General features: G+C 32.7%; 1 protein-coding gene across 5 annotated transcripts; it reads right to left on the reverse strand.

The window, feature by feature from the left end:
- Positions 1 to 1,994: 1,994 nt before the first annotated feature.
- On the reverse strand, positions 1,995 to 9,381 carry LOC145618591 (serine/arginine-rich-splicing factor SR34-like). Of its 5 annotated transcripts, XM_081673367.1 has the most exons (14): positions 9,239 to 9,380; positions 8,873 to 8,964; positions 8,042 to 8,107; positions 7,813 to 7,887; positions 7,597 to 7,705; positions 7,459 to 7,505; positions 7,279 to 7,336; positions 4,640 to 4,689; positions 4,499 to 4,555; positions 4,262 to 4,374; positions 4,077 to 4,172; positions 2,759 to 2,792; positions 2,437 to 2,573; positions 1,995 to 2,342 (listed from the first exon to the last, which is right to left on the reverse strand). In XM_081673367.1, exons 2-14 carry the CDS (start codon positions 8,957 to 8,959, stop codon positions 2,339 to 2,341), a joined length of 933 nt encoding a protein of 310 aa, XP_081529493.1. In that variant the 5' UTR covers positions 8,960 to 8,964; positions 9,239 to 9,380; the 3' UTR covers positions 1,995 to 2,338. The 5 variants fall into 5 exon arrangements, with proteins under 5 accessions (XP_081529493.1, XP_081529495.1, XP_081529497.1 ...); XM_081673369.1 differs by lacking the exons at positions 1,995 to 2,342; positions 2,437 to 2,573 and adding an exon at positions 3,278 to 3,364 and having other exon boundaries at positions 2,759 to 3,185; positions 9,239 to 9,381; XM_081673371.1 differs by lacking the exons at positions 1,995 to 2,342; positions 2,437 to 2,573 and adding an exon at positions 3,278 to 3,402 and having other exon boundaries at positions 2,759 to 3,185; positions 9,239 to 9,381.
- Between the last annotated feature and the right edge of the window lie 14,393 nt (positions 9,382 to 23,774).

Raw genomic sequence — 23,774 nt, forward strand, 5'->3', positions numbered from 1 at the left:
AGTAACTATTCCTAAAAGTACAAAAATAAAACTTTATTATTTTTATATTCTTTTTTTTTTTTTTTGAAACCTATTATTTTTATATTCTAATAATAATAAAAGAAGCAACTTTGTATATGGGCCAATTTAGGAATGATTTACAAAGCAAAATCTCTTGGTAAGTAAACATAGATGTGGTCCTAATGCTTAAACATTAAACTAGCGTCAATTAGACGTAATCCCAAGATTTTAATATACATAAAAAGACTATAATATAAGATTATATAAGGTCCATGAAAATCATTTCATATGAGTATATGACCGATAATGTTAAGTAATTAAGTTGGACATAGTGGCATACCCATGTGCTTTTATCTCTATCCATTTGCTTCCTTTTTCTAGTTCATTAAATGTATGGCTTCAATTGTTTCGTTGTTTCATTACTTCCTAACAACCACAACTTTGTCTGCACTAAGAGATCCACCGATTTGGGAATCTTCGAATAATCAGTGCTACTAGTGTTACCTCTCCCTTGGTTATTTTCATTAGAATATTCTACATCCTTTCGTCACAGATCGGGAAATGTTGTCACAATTCATACACAAATATATACTACCTCCGTCTCATATTATTTGCAACGATTTAATATAAAGTAGAGAGGAAAAATGTTTAATCGTTGTAAATCCGAACCCACATCGTTTTATAATATTCGACACAATTTTAATTTTATTTGTTCCTTGATGATTAACACACTTAAATAAAGATGAGTTATCAATATTTTGATACATTTGAGGTAATCTTGATGTGTGGGAGAAGATTCGTGGACCACTTTCAAGAAATATCAATTAGGATTCCACATCAAGGGAGGCTATATATACTAATACACTACAATCAAGAAAGATCACATTAATTCTCCAATCAAAACTTACATCCTATAGTATCACTTAATCATCCATGAGCTACATGCCTATATCTACCATTCTCCTTCTCTAAGTAAGTAATCATCTTCCACCTCATAGCCCCTTTGTTCACCAAGCAAAGCTTGGTTTCCTCCTAATGTTAAAAGTTTGGCCTCGTGACTTATACGTGCTCTTTGGGGTGATGTTTCTCTTTTTTTAACCTCTTACTCTCAATGAGTATGACCTGCAAAGCTAGACTGATTTAACATGTAAAAGACATCGGTACAATAGGATTTTCTAACAAAAAATAAAACCTCATAGCCTTTATTAATTACTCTCTACCAAAACAAAAATATGATCACCCACTAAATTATTTTTTATATTACCTTTAAATTGGTCAAATCCGACAACGACTTTTATTTGAGATATAGCATTACAAGTTTACATCTCCACCCACATCGTTCTCCTATTGATGCAACTCCGCCTAAATTATCTACCAACAACTCCAATGATAACACCCGCAATTCAACAAAGCATCACACACTCACATAAGTTGAGCAAATCACAGCAAAATCCATCCTCCATTCCATTTATACCTAGAGCCACGTATTGCACAGCCAAAATGGTGAGACCCTTTACATATTGCCGTTGAAAGAATGTCATGACACCCTATCACCTATAGACTATAGCTCAACCACCCAAGATTGATGGTATCAGAATGAAGGTCTAACGATCAGCGCGAGAACTTACTAAAGATATACTTGGCTATAGGTATAGGTTAAATGATCAAGTATGTTACGTTTGTTGCAATACAAAAGGCCTATGGTGTTGACGAAACATTATCATTGTTTGTTCTTCAACCACATAGTTGAAGTGTTGAGGACTATAATCTTGCTACAGGCTTAATTACAACTGTTCTTATATGCTGGCCTCAAACCTCAACATGTCAAACCTCAACATGTCTTCTAGCTACTTAATTTTCAATAAGGTCAATGATTAGAGTAATACGACTTTCATGTTGATCGAATCTCACTAATTTGTGAGCGCCAACCCCAAGGAATTTGGGTGCACTGCTTGATGTTACCACGAGATCAGAAAAGCATAAAATGATTAAAATCCTTACCAAACACAACTGGAGTGATTAATCAACAAAAAAGAACAGTTTAGACATAACTGAAGCAATTCTATGTTTATCCAGTAGCAAAAGATTCAAAGTTTACCGATGACAAGACCCTTGGTCATCACAAAGTAATGTACTAATGTTTACCAAAGACCCTTAGTACCAAACATATGATACTAAAATTTAAAAACAACACTCTTCTAAGTACATAATCATACTTGAGAAATGCCAGCCTTCCAATATCTCTATTTGCAGTTAATCTCCCACAACTTTGACCAATTGAGTACTTGCAACCAATATGGAGATTTGCAACGGCTAAGGCAATTGAGCCAACACAGCTTTACCTGTTATCCAAATTTTCCAAATAAGATCTTGCAATAATATAATATGATGTTCTACAAAAGCAAGAATATAGCCATTGTTTCAGTAGACTTGTACCTGGATGGACTCTTGCTCTTACTCTTGCTCTTGCTCCTGCTCCTGCTCCTGCTTGGGCTCTTGCTCAAGCTCTTGCTCCGTTCCCGACGGGGGCTGGGGCTACCCTTCTTGGGGCTTTTGCTCAAATTTTTCTTTTGCTGCACATGGACAGAATAACATAAAACAAGCCTAGCTAACTAAATATCCTACCCAAACAATAAAAAGGGTCTTAGACCCCATTCAAAGTAACGATAAATAGGAGATTATATAGTTCAACGATTTTAACCTATAACAAAAATGAGCTCTGCAATAAAACCAATAAAAGCAATAGATGTGTACTTACAGATGGCACTGGGGACCTGGACCTTGATCGTGATCTGCAAAAGTTCCAGAAACAACGCAATTTATTATCCACATGTCCTCAACAATCTTTCAGACCTTGACCCAAAAGCCTTGATTCCTCTCGCACGACAGTGTAACCATATTCATACTCAGGCAGGAACAAAAAGAAAAGTATCTTTAGCAAGGGATTAAAATATAAAAGCTTTTAACATCTATGAAACCAGGCAAACAAGCCTCTACATGGAAACGTAAACCTTTTGGAACAGCACCATACTACAAAGTCAATGCATCTATAGATATGAAGCAGAGCATCCCTTCCAGATTGTACGAACAAATCCAAAGAATCCAGATTGCTCCAATATCCAATAAGCAATTAGTCCAGTATTCCAGCTTTAATAAGGCAGTCCATGATCTTCTGTGTCCCAAATCTAGCACTCATGGACATGTGATGCTAAATGTATTAGAACAAACAGACCACGAAGGTATCCAAAGCTGCCACTCAAAAAAAACAGCCGCATACCTCACAACCAAAAGATTTGAGGCATTTGAAAAATAACTCATCCTGATCCTAATTTGCAATCCCCAAAAAGCCGCAAATATCCAGATCCTAATTTGCAATCCCAACATTGCTGCACATATCCAAATCTAAACAAACAAACATGCAACCTTCATACATATATATTTAAAGGGGGAAAGAAAGCAGTCTAACCGAGTGCCTATTCATCCCACAAGCAATGATATGGATGTGCTAGCATCAGAGCAAAAAGAAAAAGTACCAAGCGTTCACGAAAACCATCTTCCCAATCCTCCCTCCTCTCAGGCCTAAACAACCACCACCCACTCTTACAATTGATAGGGTTTTAAAAGGTTCGAGCCATATCATTATTCTGCTTACTGATACTATATTAGCAGATACAATTATTTTTGTATTATTATTCAGCTGTCCTCATCCTCCCTCACCACAAGGTAGGGCTCAGTGATTTTTCTTTCTATTTTTGTTAGAGAGGGAGGGGGGTGGACTCCCTCTTCCCATTCCTCTCACCCCAAAAGAAAAGGGGTTGGAACAGGGAAGAAAAATCGAACATCAAACATCAGATAATGACACTTAAGAACAGATAAGAAAACAATAGAACAAACTTCTAAGCTAGAAATGGTCTTGCGGCTATAGCAATGTCTACGTAAAATGTCCCATCAATATCTAAGACCATTCATCTTTATCATCTATGAAAATATAGCCTGAGGTACTAGTGAAAAAAGACATTTAACATTTATTAGAGCAATTTTCTGGAATAATATGCAGGTAGGAGAATACAACATACCTAGACAAAGAGCGGGACCTTGATCTAGACTTAGATGATACCGATCTAGAACGAGATCTAGCAGGTGATCGGCGTGAGGCCTTCTTGGGGGATTTGCTGCATGATATGAAGAGTAAGCATAAATAACCACATTTGTAACCAGATATATTACTGAAGCTTATTCTGCTAGATGAAAATAATTAAACCTTGGACTTCTGCTCCTACTATAACTCCGACCACGGCTTCTGCTTCGGCTTCTGCTTCGACTGTGGCTTTTGCTCCTACCCCTTGGACTACGACTGCCTTTATATTCCTTCACCTGAAAATAATTAATAAAAGGGGGTTTACATATATTTTACAGACACTCTACTGCTGATATAGTGTCGCAGATGTTAAAGTTACTGTGATGAATAAATGTCAGGTGAGAGAATGATGGCCCATACACGAACATATGACCGGGAAAAAGCATTGCGAAATTCCGAGTCATCAAGCTTCCTGATCTGTAGTAACAAAGTAGAAACAAATTTATAGTAATTCATGGCTGCAAAACCGAAGGAGGCAAGGAATGAAAAGAAAGAACATACAGCATTCTTCATGTCTTCATAATTGGTGTAATCTACAATCCCAGTAGTACCTGCACAGAAAATTATCAGCCGATCTGGTCATCAACAATATAAAATGCTAACTTTTATCATTCTAAAATATCAGGTTATTAAACATAATGGGCATTGCAGCTATGTGCAGGACCAAACAAACAGAGCAAAAATTACATGAAAGTTAACTATACAATTTGAAAACAATCCTTGCAAAATTACATGAAAGTTAACTTTACAATTTTGAAGACAATCCTTCCAGCCTAGCTAAGAGTGATCTTGGTCAGAACTCAGAACACCTCTAACTTTAAGAATATCAAACTTCAAACAATGAACTTCCAAGCTGCTTAAACTTAGATACAACTGTCAGACTCATATATGGTCATATGGATCCAAGCGTCAGCTACAGGAAAATTCAAATTCAAAGACTCAGGGACACGTTTGATAAATGTCCAGATATTAAACATGGGCTCGGGGACCAGCAAATTATGAGACTCATATATGGATCCAAGGGTCAGCTACAGGAAAATTCAAAGACTCAGGGACACGTTTGTTAAATGTCCAGGTACTAAACATGGGCTCAGGGACCAGCAAATTATGTTTATAAATTTTGTAAATTTTAACAGGGAAATTAAATATGCTTTACAGTTTTGAAACTAGCAGACTGCATGAGAATAAGACAGAGGGAAAAGGAGGTTTATTTGATAAAGAAAAAGAAAGGAGTGCTACCAGCTGTATAGTGTTACATATTTAAGTTGTCAAGTTAACTTAATTGTTGACCAATTCACCCCCTCATACTTCCAACACTGCCTTATCGAATGCACACCCTCTTCTCTCTCCTCTCTATGCAGCAAAGCAAGAGCAATGACAGCCGGTAAATGTTATGGTGGCCCATATCACTCAGGCAACCAAAACCCCCAGGTTTGCATTCTCTTTATCCCTGATTCGGTGCCCTGATGTTTAGATTTTGTTTTTAAAACCCTAACTAAGATTATCTGACCTACCTCTTGATTCAGTGATGGGTTAGGTTTTCCCCTAATGAGCCCTCGTATCCCGTTTCTCCACCCAGGTTGGGTCGCAATGGGTTTGGATGGGGTAAATGCTGCCGAGTCTGGGCATCAAAAGCTCATAGGAAATCCCTCTCCACCCTTCTCGGCAAGACGTAATTGACTTCTACTATAGACAAGCTCATAGGTAACATTCCTTCTTGAAGACTGCAACGTCCAGGCAGAAATAGACGTAGAATAAAGGGTCATACAAGTATCAATTTATTAGTAGCAATAGTACAATATCATCCACCCAAAGTCTAAACACACTCCATACATTATAGCTGAGGCAATTTCTCACTAACTACTACTTCCTCCGTTTCTATTTAGTTGACAAGTTTGATTTAGGCACATATATTAAGGAGAGGAGAGAGCGTGATAGAGAATGAAAAAGCAAGTGGGGTAGCTTGTAAATACAAGGTAAAAAATTTACCCAAAAAGGAAACGTGTCAACTAAAAAGAAACTTCCTAAAAAGGAATACGTGTCAACTAAAAAGAACGGAGGTAGTATAAGTTAGACCACCACCTCTACTTTCTTGTCCTTCATCAGTTGTCATTCACACTACCTGTCGGTTGTCATCCTCGGTCCTCCTAGCTAATTCAAAGGTTACCCTAACCTACTACCAAAAAAGGGGGGAAATGTATCTATCCCATTGTGCAGAATCAATCCTAAGAGCAGTATATATGTACTGCAATTCACTCTTTGCGAAATATAAAGTAGATCCCACACTCTGCCCCTCAAATGGGCAATTTGGCTTCCAATCTTTTATTAAAAGACATATTATTACCCATCAACTACAAACCTAGTAATTGTATCTGATGAACAACACATCTTTTTCCAAACTCCCTCTGTAGTACCTCTTGAAGAAATACTTTACACTCACAGCTTATAAATTTAGTGCCATCATATTTCAACCACGAATACACTGGAGGAACCATACACCAAATTCAGATGCACAACAAGAAATTTCTATAATTAGCCCTATCTCTGTAGCCAAGACTGAACAAAATATCACCTAATAATTCCCAGCAATTTTTTCGCCACCAGATTTTTTGGCCCTTGATCACTAGGCACTAGCAAGAGTTCTGATTGGACCCTATATTGATGGGGGCTATGGAAAAGGGGAAAGCATAAAAGGGTGTGCATGGTGTGGTGGTGGTCTGGTGGATATGATAAGTGCAAAAGTATTGAAAGGAGACTTTATTTCAGCAAATGATTTGGCATCAAAACAATGAAGGAGCAAGGAGTATTAAGGAGACTTTATTTCAGCAAATGAATTGGCATCAAAGCAACGAAGTCAATGTAATAGACAAAGCATTGCATTAACAAGGTAAATGGCTACTTTTCAACAAGAATTAACAAGCCACCACTCATACCTGAGTGCCTCACACTGTCACAAAAGGTATCCACCAAAGGCTAGGATAGCTTTTACATACATTTGGTTAAAACAAAAAGTGTAGAAACATTCAAAAGGGTATAGGCCGTATAGCACTACTACCAAAAAAAATCAGTTTAGTATTGACTCTGCATTACATGATTAAAATATCCATAAAAATATCATATGTAAGGGTCAAAAAACTTACCACTACCGTCACGAAAAACTTGAGAAAAACAAACATCTCCTGCCTTCCGCATATGATCCTAGAAAAGTTGGCAAGTAAGAATCACATTTGGATTTAGAGGGACAATAATATTTGATGCATGCATTTGGAGATGTTGAGATTGACATGTGACCAAAATGATCAACTGAAATACATATATACCTTTAAATCTTGCCAGGAAGCAGAAGAAGGTAATCCACTTATCACCACTGCATTGAAGGTAGTAAGAAATAAAGATTAGAATCCATTAGCTAGCCAACTAATATCAAATCCATGGAAACAATCAAATCCAAAACTTACCACGATACTCAGTATGTTTAGAAACGCCACGGCGTCCTCCACCACCACTGTGACTGCTATAGCGGTCAGTTGATGATGAGTTTCCACGCCCACCATGAGCAAGCTCAACCTTGAAAACGTCAAAGTAAATTTGTCAAGTCAGCTCTATGCTCTATAGAAAAATATTGCAAATAGTTATATCTTATATGTCAAGCAGTACAAATACAGCAGACTAACCCGCAGACGATGCCCATCAAAGTCATAACCATCACGGCCATCTATAGCATCTTGAGCATGACGAGCCTCCTCAAACTGTTACAGAAAGCAATAATTACAACCAAATAACCAGCACAAGATGAATTTTTTGAGAACAAAAACTGCGATGGAGTCGCACAAACATGTACTAATATTATTCTTCTCTCATCATTCCCGTTGCCATTTCTCACAATTCAGAAGAAAAGCTCACCTCAACAAATGCATAACCTGGAGGTCTTGGTGGAATCTTCAAGTCAATATGAGCAATGGGTCCATACTACAACAAGGAATCAGCAACATCATAAGCACGTGTTTTAGAGCATCAAATTTATTTTTGTTAGCTTTACAAATTGCTAACTTCAAGTAGCCTAACCATACTTGAAAACTAGAACACCACAAAACTGATTAAAAGCATCAATCCCATAACGATGGGGTTAGCTACACAGACCAGTATGTCATCCCCTGAGAAATACTCGTTGACTATACCCCAATACATTCAACATACAAAAATTGGCCAGCAATACAGAAACCACTCACTCGTCAAAAGGTTTTTAAAAGCTACCCTACATACCTCAGTAGGCTCAGTTAACAATGTAAAAGAATTAAATAGTAAGCAAGCATATAAATCACCGAGATTTTTTTCTCAAAGACAAAACTTCACAATTCCAAAACACAAAGAGCTCTCATCGAAGCACTTAACATAGTTATACTCTTCATTAACAATAATTTTGACCCACATAATGCTTAACAAACACATTTCCCACAAACAAAACATTAACAATGCATTCAGAGACACCCGCAAAGAGTGAAACCCGAGCTTTTCTACTTCGAAAAGCTTTCAGGAATTAAAAGGGAAATGAAATTTAATACCATTACTCCATTCTCATCCCCCAATCAATATCCAAATAAAGTAAAATAAATTAAACAATTTTCCTTCGCTTCGAATAATCACCTCCAAACTCCAAACACATTGTATATGTAGCAAATAAAATTAATCAACTAAACAAAGCATAATTAAGCCAAAAATACCTAATAATTATACCTTATAAAACAAATCTTCAACTTCCCTCTCTCTGATATCCCCAGGAAGGTTACCCACATAAAGAGTTCTCCTTGAACGGCTGCTCATTGTTCCTGAAACATATAAAATCTCATTAGAATCAAAATTCAACAAACAAAACCATGTAATTATGCATAAATTTCAAATCGAATTCGACAAAACTATGAAAAGATCTGGAAAAACCAAATTCTAATTCTAGGGTTTTGCGAAGGAGCTGGAATGCAATAATTACATGAGAAATTTATGATTTGTTCGAAAGAATATAAACCCTAGAAAAGAGTAATAGCAGAATTAAGAGAGAGAGAGAGAGAGAGAGAGAGAGAGAGAGAGAGAGAGAGAGAGATTTACCAGTAGCAGATTAGAGCGCACGATAGGAAATGAGAGAAGGATGCTTACGGCGGAACAATGAATGAAATGAAATGAAAGGTATGAAAAACGAGTTTGCTGAGTCAAGGATTGCAATGATTGTCAAACTATCTTCAATTTTTTGTTTTTTTTCATTTAGTAATAAATACTACGTATGGAGTAGACCAGCTTAGGCCCGTGCTATACACGTTAAGTCTAATACTTCGTATTTTTTCTCAAAAAAAAAATTACTACAATACTCATAATATTAATAGAGTAATATAATATGCCCGTCAAAAAAAAAAATATAATATGCCCGTAAAAAAAAATATATAATATGAATCAATCCTCAAAAAAATATATCTATAGTACAATACTCATAATAATATAAAAAGAGTTATTAATCAATCCTCTAAAAAATATATCTATAGTGCAATGCACGGTTGTTATTAATTTTTTAAAGAGTTATTTTTGTATTGAATTTATAAAAAAAAAAATTTACTCATAATAATATAATATTAATTCAAAAGTAAATATAAAAATATTGGTAGTATTTGGGTTTATATGGAGAGTTATTATTGTTAAGAATTTTAACTGGAAAAAAGATATTTTTCATTATTATAAAATGATTTCCTTACAGAATCTTCGTAAAAACGGAAAGTAAAATGGGCGGGAAAATTATTAATGACATTGTGACAAGTGTCACTTTAGGTTCGCTTTTAGTATATGTTAATTGATTGATAAAGAGAAAGGGCATTTTGGTTGATAAATTTGACTTTTTCCATAATAATGCCCTTCTCTTTTTGCACAATTACATCTAATAACAACAATTAAAAAAAAATTATAACTTTTTTTTTTAAAAAAAAAAATTATAACTTCACTTACAAACTTTTTTTTTTGTTGTTTAGTACTAATTCATTTGCATACATATATATGTTGATTCATTTGTATCACTTTCATATATCTTTCCCTAAATAACTACCCTTATTCATGTAAAAAAAAAAAAAAAAAAAAAAAAAAAAAAAAAAAAGAAAACCTACCCTTAAAACTAACTACTCATGCCACATTAAAAAAACTAACCACCAATAAAAACTTTTTTTTTTTTACAAAATCAACGTAGAAAAACTGTTTTTTATTTTAGTTAAAGTAAAACTGTTTTTTTTAGTTAAAATAAAACAGCTTTTTTAAATTAAAAAAACTCTTTAAAAAAAACATACAAACTATTTTCTTTAATCATACATATATCTTAGGAACAAAGTGGTTCAAAACAAAAAAAAAAAATATTAATGATCTTTTAGCCATGGTTAATTTTTATCATCAAAAAAATTATTAATTTCTTTATACATAGGCAATATTATTTAACGAAATAAAATTATACATTATGAATAAATTAAAGTAATAAATTTTTTATATTGTACACGCATAGCGTGTACTTCTTAACTTGTATATATAATATGAATTAATTTTATTACAAAGTATTAAATTATTGGCAAATTCTAATATTACTCTGTTTATCAAATATATATATATAAAAAAAAGTTAGAATAATATTTAGGTAAATATGTATGAAAAAATTATGAGCACCAAATAAAAATAAATACTTTTGTTATAAAGATAATATAAAAGTTCTAGAATGATATTATTTTTTTTTTTTTTGAATGGAATAGGGAGGGGTAATTTCATTAAATAATAATAGTCATTCGGCACTTACAATCATCCCTTAAGAGATCTAAATTCTCAATACAAGAATTAAATACCCCTAAACTAATGGCATCGCTTCTGAACAGCTCTTGGATAATTTTAGATGTCTTTGCATCGTTCTTGACGGAGCTCCATTGATGTATAGTCGCAAAAGAGATATAACTTGATTGATCATCAAAATCTGCAAATTTGTGAGATGGATCTTCTAAATCTGCACCTCTATACCAACAGACGCACAATTCCACAAATTTAGAACGAATCTTCTAAATTTGTATCCCTGCACACTTAAACCAAACAACCAAACAATACTAAACCCTACATGGAGGGACTAACAAAACTCTACATTGAGAGACTGACAAAACCCTACATGGAGGGACTGACTATAGTCACCATACTGATGGTGATCTTTATTGGCCAAAAACATTAAATTAAAGAAGAATTTGGGGCTTACCATCGATAAAAATCGATGGCAGCCCGTAAGTTTTAATATGGTGGCTAGGTTTGAAGAGAGAGAACAGAGAAAATTTTAGGGTTTTTTTCTAGAATGATATTATTATACTACGTAGTTTTAAATCTTTACCAAAAATAAATAAATAAATAAATTTTTTTGAAAAAAAATAGTTTAAAAAGGGAAAGGAAATTTTGGAGGGAAAAAACAGTGACACGTGTTACTCCTGGTGTATATTTTAGTATTAAGTTATTGATTGATTATTGATTGATTGATTATGATGTCTTCTTGCAAAACTACGTCCTAATCTATCAAAAAGTAAAAAAAAAAAATAAGAAAATTTGGGGCGTCAAAGTGGAATATGTGAGAAAGGTAACATATCATTTTCCTGCATGGTAGATATGCTAGGATTTGAAGGCCGAGAAAGAATCCAAAGTTCTCTTGACATCATCCATCAGCATGTGGATCTTCCACGAGTAGTTATAGTGACCATGCAAAATATTAATAACATAAGATTCGCCTTCAATAAAAATATGGGTGGTATTATGCTCCCTAGCTAGGAGGAGACCATTACGAAGGGCGATGGTATCAACAAGAAAAGGCAGGGTAAGAACCTAAAGTATAAGTACGGCTAGCAATATGATTCCCTAAATGAAACCTAATAACAACACCAGCGGATACTAAATTATGAAGGACGGAACCATCAAGATTGAGTATACAATAGCCCACAGGAGGAGGGGACCAAGATATAATAACACTGGGAGGATTGGACGTTAGTAGGAATAGACTTATTGCTAGAAAGGTGGATATCATCCAAGATAGAACGAACCTGTCATTCCTAAAAAAGAGAAAAGACACGAATATAGATACTATTAGTATTGGTTGTAGCTAGGGGTGTTCATGAATCAGTTCGGATCATTAAAATGGGCCGACCGACCCCGGACCGGACCGAATCGAATATTGGTCCGGTCCAAAACACTATAAAACCGGTTTTGGACCAAACCGATTTTTTTATTAAAAATATACATGAAACCTTAAATAATGGTTATAATATTATCCTTAATAAGTTTAGAAAACTTTAATTTTATGAGCTTTTTTATACTAAACATATAAAAAAAAATCGTTAAAATATAGTTTTTTCTCTACTTTTTTCGAGTTTTCCTTAAAATTATTAAAAATTTAGAATTCTTTTTTATAAAAAATCTTAAATCGATCCAAAGCGATCTGGTCCAGTCTTCGGTTCTTAAAGTTCTAATTTTTGGTCTTCGATCCTGTCCGGTCTTGGACCGGTGAACATCCCTAGTTGTAGCATTTCAACATTTTCAGGTACTTCAAAAAATGATGGCAATCTTAGGGAGTGAACGAGGAGAAGAAGTCTTGAGAGACCGGAAAAAAACTGGGATTGTAGTACAGGAGGGGACTACACCTACCCAAGTACGAATAGAAGCATAAGACCAAAGAGTTAAAGAGAAATGGCATACACTCATATGACTTTACCTTTTGTTTATTTATTTTGTTATTACAAAAAATTATCAATGAATTTAAAATATGTTCTCTTTATCTTATTTTTGTTTAAATAAATGATTTTTTTATTTTGAATTTATGCTGTTTTGCTAAACTTAAACTTTTTTAATTTGTTAAAGATTAAGACTTACTTTTATTGATTCTTTGTTATATTTTATTAGTTTTTTAAAGTCACTATCTTTCCCTCAAAACAAATGTCTCATTTTGGCTTTTGCATTGTTCAAATATATACTACATCCGGTCCAATTTACTCGCAACAAAGGGGTGTTATTTGTGAGACATAAAATATTCCTTTGTTGGGAGTAAATTAGACCGGAGGTAATATATATATATATATTTATATATATATATTTTTAAGCATAAGATTAAAGATTAAGTAGTCATTTAGGTATTTTTTAGAATATTCTTAGTGCAAATTGTATAATTTCCAAATTTAAGCTTTTTATAATACACGTTTATTGATGATTATAGATGATATTGGTCAAACTTCAACGTTGACAAGTGTGCGAGTCAAAATGAAGCATTTATTTTGAACAAAGAGGGTGTGTTATAGTATAAACAAATCAAATGTAATGATGGATCCCCATACGATCGATGATTCCTCTACTTCTAATGACCCGAGTCATGAATGACTAATAACATGTGTATAGACACCCATTTGTGTCTCCCCAAAACCAAACCCAGTGATGAATTCCTTTCACGTTGAACTATAATCGAATGAGGTGAAAGTGTGGAAAAGTCAAGTGCTGCGGTTTAGTTTTTTTTAAAAGTCTCTCCTTTCTATTTTTGAAAACAACTCTATTTATTAAAAATAGCCAATCCAGTTTAGTTTTGGTCCATAATAAGGGTCTAATAATAGTGTAGTTGGATGGGGCTCAAAAAGACCTTTCCAACGATATATTATAAGCCCAATTCCGATGAATATTGAGGAAGTTATGGCCAAAATACTAAACTGGGCCCGATTAATTATTTACATACGGCCCAATGATCTAGAGGAGGGCCCAATGTTAATTATTATTCCTAAAATTATTAGGATTAATTATAACTTTCTAGAAGTTTCTAGAGGGTTCTTTTTAATTCTAATATTATTAGATTTAATAATTATTTTTAAGATGGATTTTTATTTGGAACAAAATATTATTATTTTTATTATTTTATTATTATTTTTAAAAGATACGTTTTATCTTCTGTACGGATTCCATAGATCAATTTGGTTAAAGATCGGATTCCGCGTGGAAAAGCGCGTGCAAGACAGACTGTCGCCTCGCGACAGCGTGTATTTCTGGCGACAACGTGTAGTTTTAAACCTAATCAAATTCTATACTTAGGGTCACTTAGCAAACAATAATTCTATAAACCAACCATGTAGTGGGTATTACCATGTAGTGGGTATTAACACGTTTTTTGAATGAAATATATAAATATACATACATACATATATATATTATGTATGTATGTGTGTGTATATACATATATGATATATACATGTACACACACACACACACACATATACATACACACACACATATATATACATATATATACACACACACACACACACACACATATATACATATATACATACACACACATATATATACACACACACATATATATATACATATATACATATATACACTTTCATGTATGACATCATGTGTGCGGATGTCATATAAATTTCATTATACCGTTAAAATACTATATGATACCGTAAAATATAATAGAATTCTTGTTTATTTAGATGTATCACTTTCTTGTGTTTAGTTTTTTAGGGGTTTGAACTTTGTTGTGGTTATATAATTTAATTATATGTATTGACAAAAATCTACATAGAATTCTTGTTTTTTTAGATGTATCACTTTCTAAATGGAAAAGTTTCTAAGTGTATCACTTTCGTTTATAAATTCTATAATGATTTCTTCTACATATTATCGAATTTGACTAAATGATAATATTTGTCTGTTTCCATATCTTATAAAAAAATTGAGTCTAAGGGTCTCTCTCTTTAGCTTAATTTCAGTTCAGTTCAACTCAGTTCAGTTCAGCTCAGCTCAGTTCTGTAAATCAGAACATGCCCTAAGTCTCTTAGAACTTAGCTTTTATTAAACCTATACCAATATATAACACTTACTATTTCATATTAACACTTACTATTTCATATTGTAATATGAAATAGTAAGTGTTATATATTAGTATATGGGTCAAATTGTAATTATTTTACATTATATGTGTTTGCAGTAAATTTTGAAATAGAACTTAGCTTTTATTTAAAAAACAAAAATCATTACTACAGTTAGTGCCTGTTCTCTTGAGCTTAATTTAAGTTCAGTGCAGCTGATCAGTTCAGCTCCAATCAGTACAATTCAGTTCAACTCCTAATTTCCTTCTCTCACAAAATATTCATTTCAGCTCATTCCAGTTCCGTTCGGTTCATTTCAGCTCTAATCAGTTCGGTTCAGTGCAGCTCCAATCAGTTCAGTTGAGTTCATTTTAGTTCAGCTCGGTTTAGTAAATGTGAATAGGCACTATGTTAGTTTTGAATTTGACAACATGTTAACATTTGTCTATCTCTTTTGTCTAAAAAAAATGAGTCTTAGACCTTGTTTAGTTCAACTTATTTTCCCTATTCTAGAAAAAATAAGTTTGGTCTTATCAGACAATAAGATTATCGTACACTTAAGGTCAAAGTTTGGCAATATCAAACAATAAGATCAAATTAGATTAGACTAGATCAGATAAGATCATATCAGATCAGACTAGATCAGATAAGTTCAGATAAGCAAAATATATAAGGTGAACTAATCATCAGGGCCTTAGTTCGTAATTTTAACCCTACTTTAAGTCTGTAATACGATATTGTAAGTGTTATACATTTGCAGTGAGATCAAATTTGTAAGATTTTCTTATTGACATTATTGTTATGTAGTAAATTTAAAAGTAGGAAAATGAGTAAAATGGGTTGTTTTATGAAGATGGTTTATTTGAAGTTGGGCCACATGTTCACAATATTCATTATTATTATACTTTTTATTAATTTTTTTAAAAAAATAAGGTTTTAAAATACAATAAAATTAAAATAATAATATTTTTTACGAAATATATAAGATAAAAAAAGTTCAAATAAAATAAGTAGATATTACAAATTATAAAAAAAAAGATAAAAGAATTAGCCACTCCTCTAAATTTTTTTTTATTTTTTATTTTTTGCTATAATTGATTTTATAAAACCAAGAATGATTCTATAAATCAAGTGATCATTTTCAATTTCTTAAATACACAATTTCAATAATTGCTAGACCATTGGACTAAGGGAGTTCAGCACAATTATTAGATTTAACATTATTATTTAATATTAAATCTGGTGGTATTAAATAATGTGGTTCTCTTTTTTAATTTCTTAAATTTAAAAAAAAAATTACTTAAGAAAATACTTTTTTTTTTTTATAAAATTAAAATACTTATTTAATAGCATTGTATAGAACTAAACTAATAAAAAATAGTTATTAAAGATTATTTATAGTTACTTTATTTATTAACTATAAAAGAGTTACACATCTAAAAGTATAACTTTGTTCCCTTAATAAAAAAAGTATGACTTTGTTATTTTGATATTTTAAAAAACAATATGATTTCGTAAAATTGAAAAGTTATCAAACCAAGTTAAAAATAAATAAATTTACGTCCTATCGCAAGGTTCGAGCTTAGGTAAACTATACACATTACACACATAACTTGTATACTAGACCATTGGACTAAGGGGTATCAGCACATTGATTAGGTAAAAAGAAATTTATTTATTAAAATGGTTTAGTGTCTATTAGAATTCTAGCAAAATTTTGGTGTCCAATTATAATTCCGGCGAAACTTTGATGTCCGTTACAATTCCGGCAAATTTTTTTGTGTCTAATTACAATTCTGGCACCAACATTAAACCAATCTCCAACTACAAATTATACAAAAATTTTACATGTTCTATCATTCGTTATTGCTTGATTCGTTATTGAACCAGATTTCTTAAATGTTCTTACATGTTCTGCCGATTGAGAATTTGTTGTCTACATATGTAAAAAGGTTTATCAATCATGCAATCTAGTCATCTCCAATGTTCAACAACAGTAGTACATCTCTACGAGCTCTACAGTAACATATGCATTGTATGTAAAAATTGACTTTACTTTCTACTGAACCTATTCCTCAAGAGCATGAATATTGGAGAGGATGGTTTTATCCTCTCTTTTATTCTCTCTCCTAACCCTATTTTGACACCTCATACTCTCTTTCATCCACCTCATTTTCCATTATCTCTTTCCTCTCTTCCATCCTCTTCCATTTATTTTCCCCACATCAAAGGGTAGCCTCTTGATATATTTTATACTATAAATATGGCCCCACCATATTATTATTGATGGGTGTTGTTAAACGTCGCTCCCCTTTTACTAGGCATCGCTCGCATTTTTTTTAGGATTTTCCATTTTTACCCCTATCAAATAAATACCCACGACTCACTCCACGGCATTCACAACTCTCATACTAATATACAAAGATTACAATAATAATATGCAAAGATTACTAATATACAAAGATTACAATAATAATATACAAAGATTCTAATAATATACAAAGATTACAATAATAATATACAAAGATTAATAATATACAAAGATTACTAATAAACATAGATTACAATAATAATAATATTTTTTTAATAAAAAAAAAACAAAAAAAAAAAAAAACAAAACATCCGCCCAAAATTTTAGGATCCACCTTGGTGGATCCTAATTTTTTAGGCGGATGTTTTATTTCAAATTTTTTTGAAAAAAAGTACGACTTATAGAATCCTCCGACAAAGCTTCCAGTATCTGAACGTTGTCGTCATCCATCGTCCTATACCCGTCGCTAATGCTTAATAATTTTTTTTTGTAAAAAAAAAACTCTGATTTTTAGTGGTAAATCGAATGTGGTGGGGTCGGATGTGGTGCGCCGGGGTCGGATGTGGTAGTGTTGGGATTTTTTTTACCACTTAGTAGTAAGTAGAGGGGTCGGGAATGATATTATACCATTATACACTACAACTTACACAAAGGGCAATATCGTCCTTCCATTCAAAAAGGGAGCATTAGTATGTAAAATGGGATCGACGTTTAGCAGTTCACTTGATTATATGTTATTGATTTCTTTAATGATAAGATCTAATAATAATAATAATAACATTAATAATAATAATAATAATAATAATAATAATAATAATAATAATTAGTATTCCATAATTAGCGTACATATAATAATCCCATAGGCCGCTTTTTTCCAGCACCCACACTTGGTGATTCTGGTTCGGATCGTTTCCCACTTCCCTTGCTCTCCAAAGGAAGCTGTTGGACCATATGTGGGTCCCATTTAGGAAAATTTTGCATAGTTTCAAAACAATGCATCAAAGTAAAGTGTTTTCCATGATTGAGTTTTGCATAATACTCATGGGCACGTTGGACAGCGTCTCTGGCTGAGTTTCCACTTTTCGGGTGTCGTAGGATATAACTGTACGCCATAACCCATTTTGAAACCCATTTGTTAATAAAATCCCAACGTTGTTGCATGGACTTAATGGTCCGTTCTTTTATCTCTTCAAGGTTCTCTACCCGTGCCTCTTCGTATAACTTCCCAATTGCAGCCCATAAACCGGCTTTAGTTCGTTTCGTATTTATGGTAACATTCCCACCGGCATTGATGTAGCCTGAAACAAGCGCCTTATCCTCAGCTATACTCCATGCACTAGCTTTTTTATCATTGGGGTCTTCTCCGGTAATGTCAACAACATCATCATCGAGATCTTCTAGATGTTGCGCCTCCCGTACATCTTCTATTGGAGAAGCAGTGCTACTAACATTTACTCCTGGAGATTGATCCATGGATTTGGTAAAATGTTGGGACATAGGAAATAATGGGAAATTTTGTGAAGATGAACCCCCATGAAATTGGTGAGGAATTTGGGATGTATAATTCGAGTTTATAGGTCTTTGGTGGCTACCAAACCATTGCAAAGCACTTGAAATTGTGGATTATTGAATATACTTGGATCAAAAGGGGGAGTATTTGCATTGTATTCAGTTGGGAAATTCATATTTCTTCCATAATTAGGATTATTTGGATCCATTATAGAAGAAAATTTTAAAATTAGAGGAAAGAGAGGAAAAATATGAAAAATTGAAGTGCATAAAAATGGCCAAAATTAGGTTCATTTTGTAGAGAAAAAAAAAGCTGTTGGTGAAATTAGTTTTTTAAAATAAGTTACCGTTTGTTATTAATTACCGTTATAAGATTTTTGTACTAGTAAAATCATGTAACAAATATAACAAATCAGTGGCTGCCCCTTGTCAAGTAATGGAAGGTTGGTTTGAATATTTTGCCGTTGCATGTCTTTGCTACTTTGTAATTCTGTCAGAAGATTAATTTTTTCTTTTTTTTTTTAAATTTAACAAAACGTCGCCGTTTGCATTGTTTTTTGGCTTGAAACGCTGTATCTAGTCATCCTCTTGGCGCGATAGACGAGGTGCACTTTCCTTCAACAGAAGAGGATTCATGAGCATCCTCCTCCCCTCAAGGATCCTCAATAATTCTTAGCATCAGAGAGGATATGTCCATGTAAGCAAAAACCACCTTCAAGAGGATAGATATCCTCTCTAATATTCATGCCCTAATGAATTCTTGGGTAGATCTAAATGAGATATATGTTGTATCAAAATAAAAGATACTCCCTCCGTCCCTAAATTACATTCCTCCTTTCTATTTTTGGTATTCCAAAATTACATTCCTCTCTACTTTTGGTAAGTTTTTTTTTAGTAAATCAACTCTCTTTTTCTGTTTTATATTTAATGCTTTCTCACTCATCTTTACCTAATTTCACTCATAATCCTTGTGCCAAATGACAATGAATATATATGATTGGTTAAAAAATTTCAATTAGAAGCATGTGATTGGTCCTTTTTTTTTGAAAAGGATTGATGACATGTCATGAGTAATAACTAATCTATCTTTGTACTTCCCATTGCATTATCTAATTATTGTTATTTGTCTTATTCTTCCCTCCTTAATTCCCGTGTAAATTTCCAAATAGGAATGTAATTTAGGGACGGAGGCAGTACAAGATAATGCAAAGATATAATACAAGTTTATCAATTATGAGGATTGGAGAGAGAGGAAAAAAATGAGGGGAAAAAATCAAAGTCAATTTTTTTTGGGATTATATACCAAATTAAATCAGGTAGTTGAAAAGTTAAGTTAAGGTTAATTTGAAATTCAAACTTTAAAATTTAAAAAATATGTTTTGAAATTCAAATGAAAATAAGTATGGCCCGCACAAATAAAAGATCCCTTTCCACCAATAAAAGATTTGTGTACAATATGCTTTTGTACACATAGTGTATGTAACGCCCTAGAAATTCCTTTCCTTTAAAATACACTTTACTCTTTTTAAAATACGATTTAGGAATATCTAAGACATTACCGCCACCGTGAAAACGGCTAAGGCAATTATCAAAGACACACAGCGGAAGACTTAACTCAAAACCATTCAAAAACGAGTCAACTTAAAAGTCAACCAAACGAAAGTAAAGATTAAAACCAAAGTCAAACGAAGTCAAATAAAATCAACCTACAACTTGGAACCATTGAAGGCCCTTATCAAAACCAATTAAATTATGAAAACCTTTGCGTTAGTCTCATAAGCATAACATAATATAATATTTGAAAGAAATAAACCACATCTCAACTAATAGAAACTAGCATGATTCGCTCTTCACTCATGCCCCGTAATGAATATGCTTCAGCGCCTGAAAAGATTATCTCCACTTGTCCCCACTACTCTCCATTAAAATGGATCATCGTAGGGCCAAGATAAAGACATAGCCAGACACAAACAACACACAAAATCAGCAAAGCTGAGTACATAAGCATATTTAAACACACTAACATGCAACTCCTAGCACCACACATACTTACCTCATTGCACCTGTTTACAAGCACATACAACAAACAACAAGACTCTTTAACTGGACACTAAATAATTCATTTAGCGTTGATTACGCATCGAACGGGTTTCCAACTAAACCTACCTCAATAAATTGAGGTCCACTGACACGGGAGCTAACCGTGCCAGCATCACCTATGCCACACATTGGTGGCGGAATTCCAGCGCATAATAATAAAAGGGAATATACAGCGTCCTGTACTCCATTAGAAGTTATGATCAAATATAAAGTCACATAACTCCCCCCATATGTTCATACTCAAGGTATATACGTTCCAAGAGTTTTGGTGCGTAATCTCTTTCACTTTACGTTATTTACATATTATTAGACTTGGTGATGACTCTCAAAGCATAACAATTCAATCATCAATAATTATGCAATCAACAATCATACCAATTTAATTCTTGAATATTTAGCGACCACATATAATTTAATGTTGAACCCTTTTTAAATCTACCTCAGTGTCAAAGACACCTTAAATGCATAAAGCGCCAACAATCCTATCCCTCGGTGTTAAAAACACCTTAAGTGCACAAAGGCACCAACATACTATTTATTCCTTGTGTACATAGACACTTATATAGCTCCTTCCTCATGCTTAATGCATCAATAAAAATTATATGGACTATAATAAAATTCCTTTTCAATATTCTAAACATAATTAAACAATTAGTTTAATTAAACATGCTCTCTATCATGCCATAAATAAATATGTAGTCCATATACTCATGCCAAAAATATAATTTTCAATCCATAGATTATCACAAATAAATTCATGCTTCATAATTCAATCACCAATACCAATAATTCACAACTCAATACATAAACCTTAGCATGATACTACTTGTAATTGATTGAAACCAAACCTAGCATGATTCTACATCATCAAAATATGCTAAGTACGCGAACGTACCTCAATTAAGCCCATAAAGTGGCCGAAAATACTACAACAATTCCCGAATCAAGTCTCCTACAATAAGGGACAATAATACTAAATTAATTACTCTTGTATACACAATTTCCAGCAACTTAAACTCACTTCAAACTATTTAGAATAATCTGAAAATTATTTAAAAACCCCTAATTAAACTCCTTTTTAATAGGTTATCACACCCTTTTATTAAAATCACAATTATACTACTTTAAATAAAATTCCAGCATTTTAAACTAATCAAAAACCACTTCAAAACCTCATCAAAATACATCTTCATACTTAAATTATCTATAGAAAAATTAAATTATCTCTTACCCTTTAAACTCAAGGATAAAATTAAAAAAAAACTTCGTTAAAAATCAAAAACTGCCCGAAAATCATACTTATAGGCTGAATTTGGCCACGAAAGGGTGGTGCTCACTACCAAAGGTAGTGAGTCTTTCTTAATACGTTGTTTTCACATGGAAAACACTACTTTTTTTGTCAAAATCGGATGAGTTTAGAACCTGATCGGGATTAAAACGGGATTAACATTAACGAACGGGAATCTATAAATTAAAACACGAATTTATGTGTTCAAAATAATCTGGAATTAAGTTAAACTAATTAGTAGTTATAATCACCAAAATTTCCAAAATATCATTACTATAAAAGCCCTAAATCAATTGTTCATAAAAACCCTAAAAATCAAGTCTTTAATAATTTTAAAACCCTAACTTATAATTTTATGAAATCTGAAAATAAAACACTTTATTATTTAAAATTTACAATCTTTAATCATCAAAACATAATTATGATACTAATCAAACATATTTTGAATAATTAAAACCAAAACCCATAAATAAAATCATCAAAATAGCTAGAATGAAAAGAGGAGAGAAAAAGGAAGAAAATAAGACTAACCTTTTTGTGTGGGAAATTTTGGGGATCTAGTAGATATATATAGTGTAGGGTAATTAGTGTAGGTTTGGGCTTCATATAGTCATGGACTTTAAATGTTGAAATAGGTGGCCCAAAAGTAAAAATAGGGTGATTGGGTTCATAAGAAAGATGGGCTACATTTGGATTAAATACTTGTTGACCCAAATATAAATACTTGATTAATCTATAATCCAATAATTAAAATAGTTTGACCCAAAATATACTTCATAAATAAATAAATAAAATATAAAATACGTTAAAAATACGGGGTATTACAGTGTACCCCTACTTCCTCCCTGAAAGATATTCACGATTGAATCTTTGCACCGTTAAATGTGTCAAATAATTTGAAATGGTACAAATTCTTAAATGGACTTGGTTCACACTAATCTATTGTGGACCACCAACATTAGAGACAATAGGACTATTTTATTAATAAAAAAGGCCACTATATTAAAATAAAGGTTATTATTTTGAAATAAAAGTTAGTGTGATCACTATGTTAAAATTAAATCACTATTCAACTTAGTGTCGTACTTTAATTTCATAATAACAATAAAGGTCACACACGTTTTAAGAGAGATTACTATGTTAAAAATAAGGTTACTATATTAAAATTAGGGTCAATATGTTGAATATAATGTCGTTTACGTGTGTAGAAACCATGCAAGATTCTATTGAAATGGAGGAATTGAGGAAGTACGTCTTTGGTGAATTTGTAAAAAGGAAAATTTGTGTAATGAAGATATGGATAAGAAAGTAAAATTATTGATATGGATAAGAAAGTAAAATTATTACTCTGTATAAAGAGTTAGCAAATTTTACTAATTACGAGTATAAAACTTAAGAAAGACCTTACCCGACCTCAACCTTCCCGGTTATATCCCATATGACCTCATGTACTACAAAATCCAACCGGCAACCATCAGGGCTCCGCAACAATGTACGTACGATTCTCCACAATCCCCATTTCAACTTTTCAAGTCTACC

The sequence above is a fragment of the Chenopodium album genome, chromosome 26, assembly GCF_948465745.1.
Source record: "Chenopodium album chromosome 26, dcCheAlbu1.1, whole genome shotgun sequence".
Classification (NCBI taxonomy): Eukaryota; Viridiplantae; Streptophyta; class Magnoliopsida; order Caryophyllales; family Amaranthaceae; genus Chenopodium; species Chenopodium album.

Coding starts and splice junctions, on each gene's coding strand:
- LOC145618591 (XM_081673367.1), bottom strand. CDS start 8,959: ATGAGCAGCCGTTCAAGGAGAACTCTTTATGTGGGTAACCTTCCTGGG. Junction 7,337..7,458: donor CTTCCTGGCAAGATTTAAAG/GTATATATGTAT, acceptor CAACTTTTCTAG/GATCATATGCGGAAGGCAGG. Junction 4,690..7,278: donor AGTTTTTCGTGACGGTAGTG/GTAAGTTTTTTG, acceptor TTTTCTGTGCAG/GTACTACTGGGATTGTAGAT.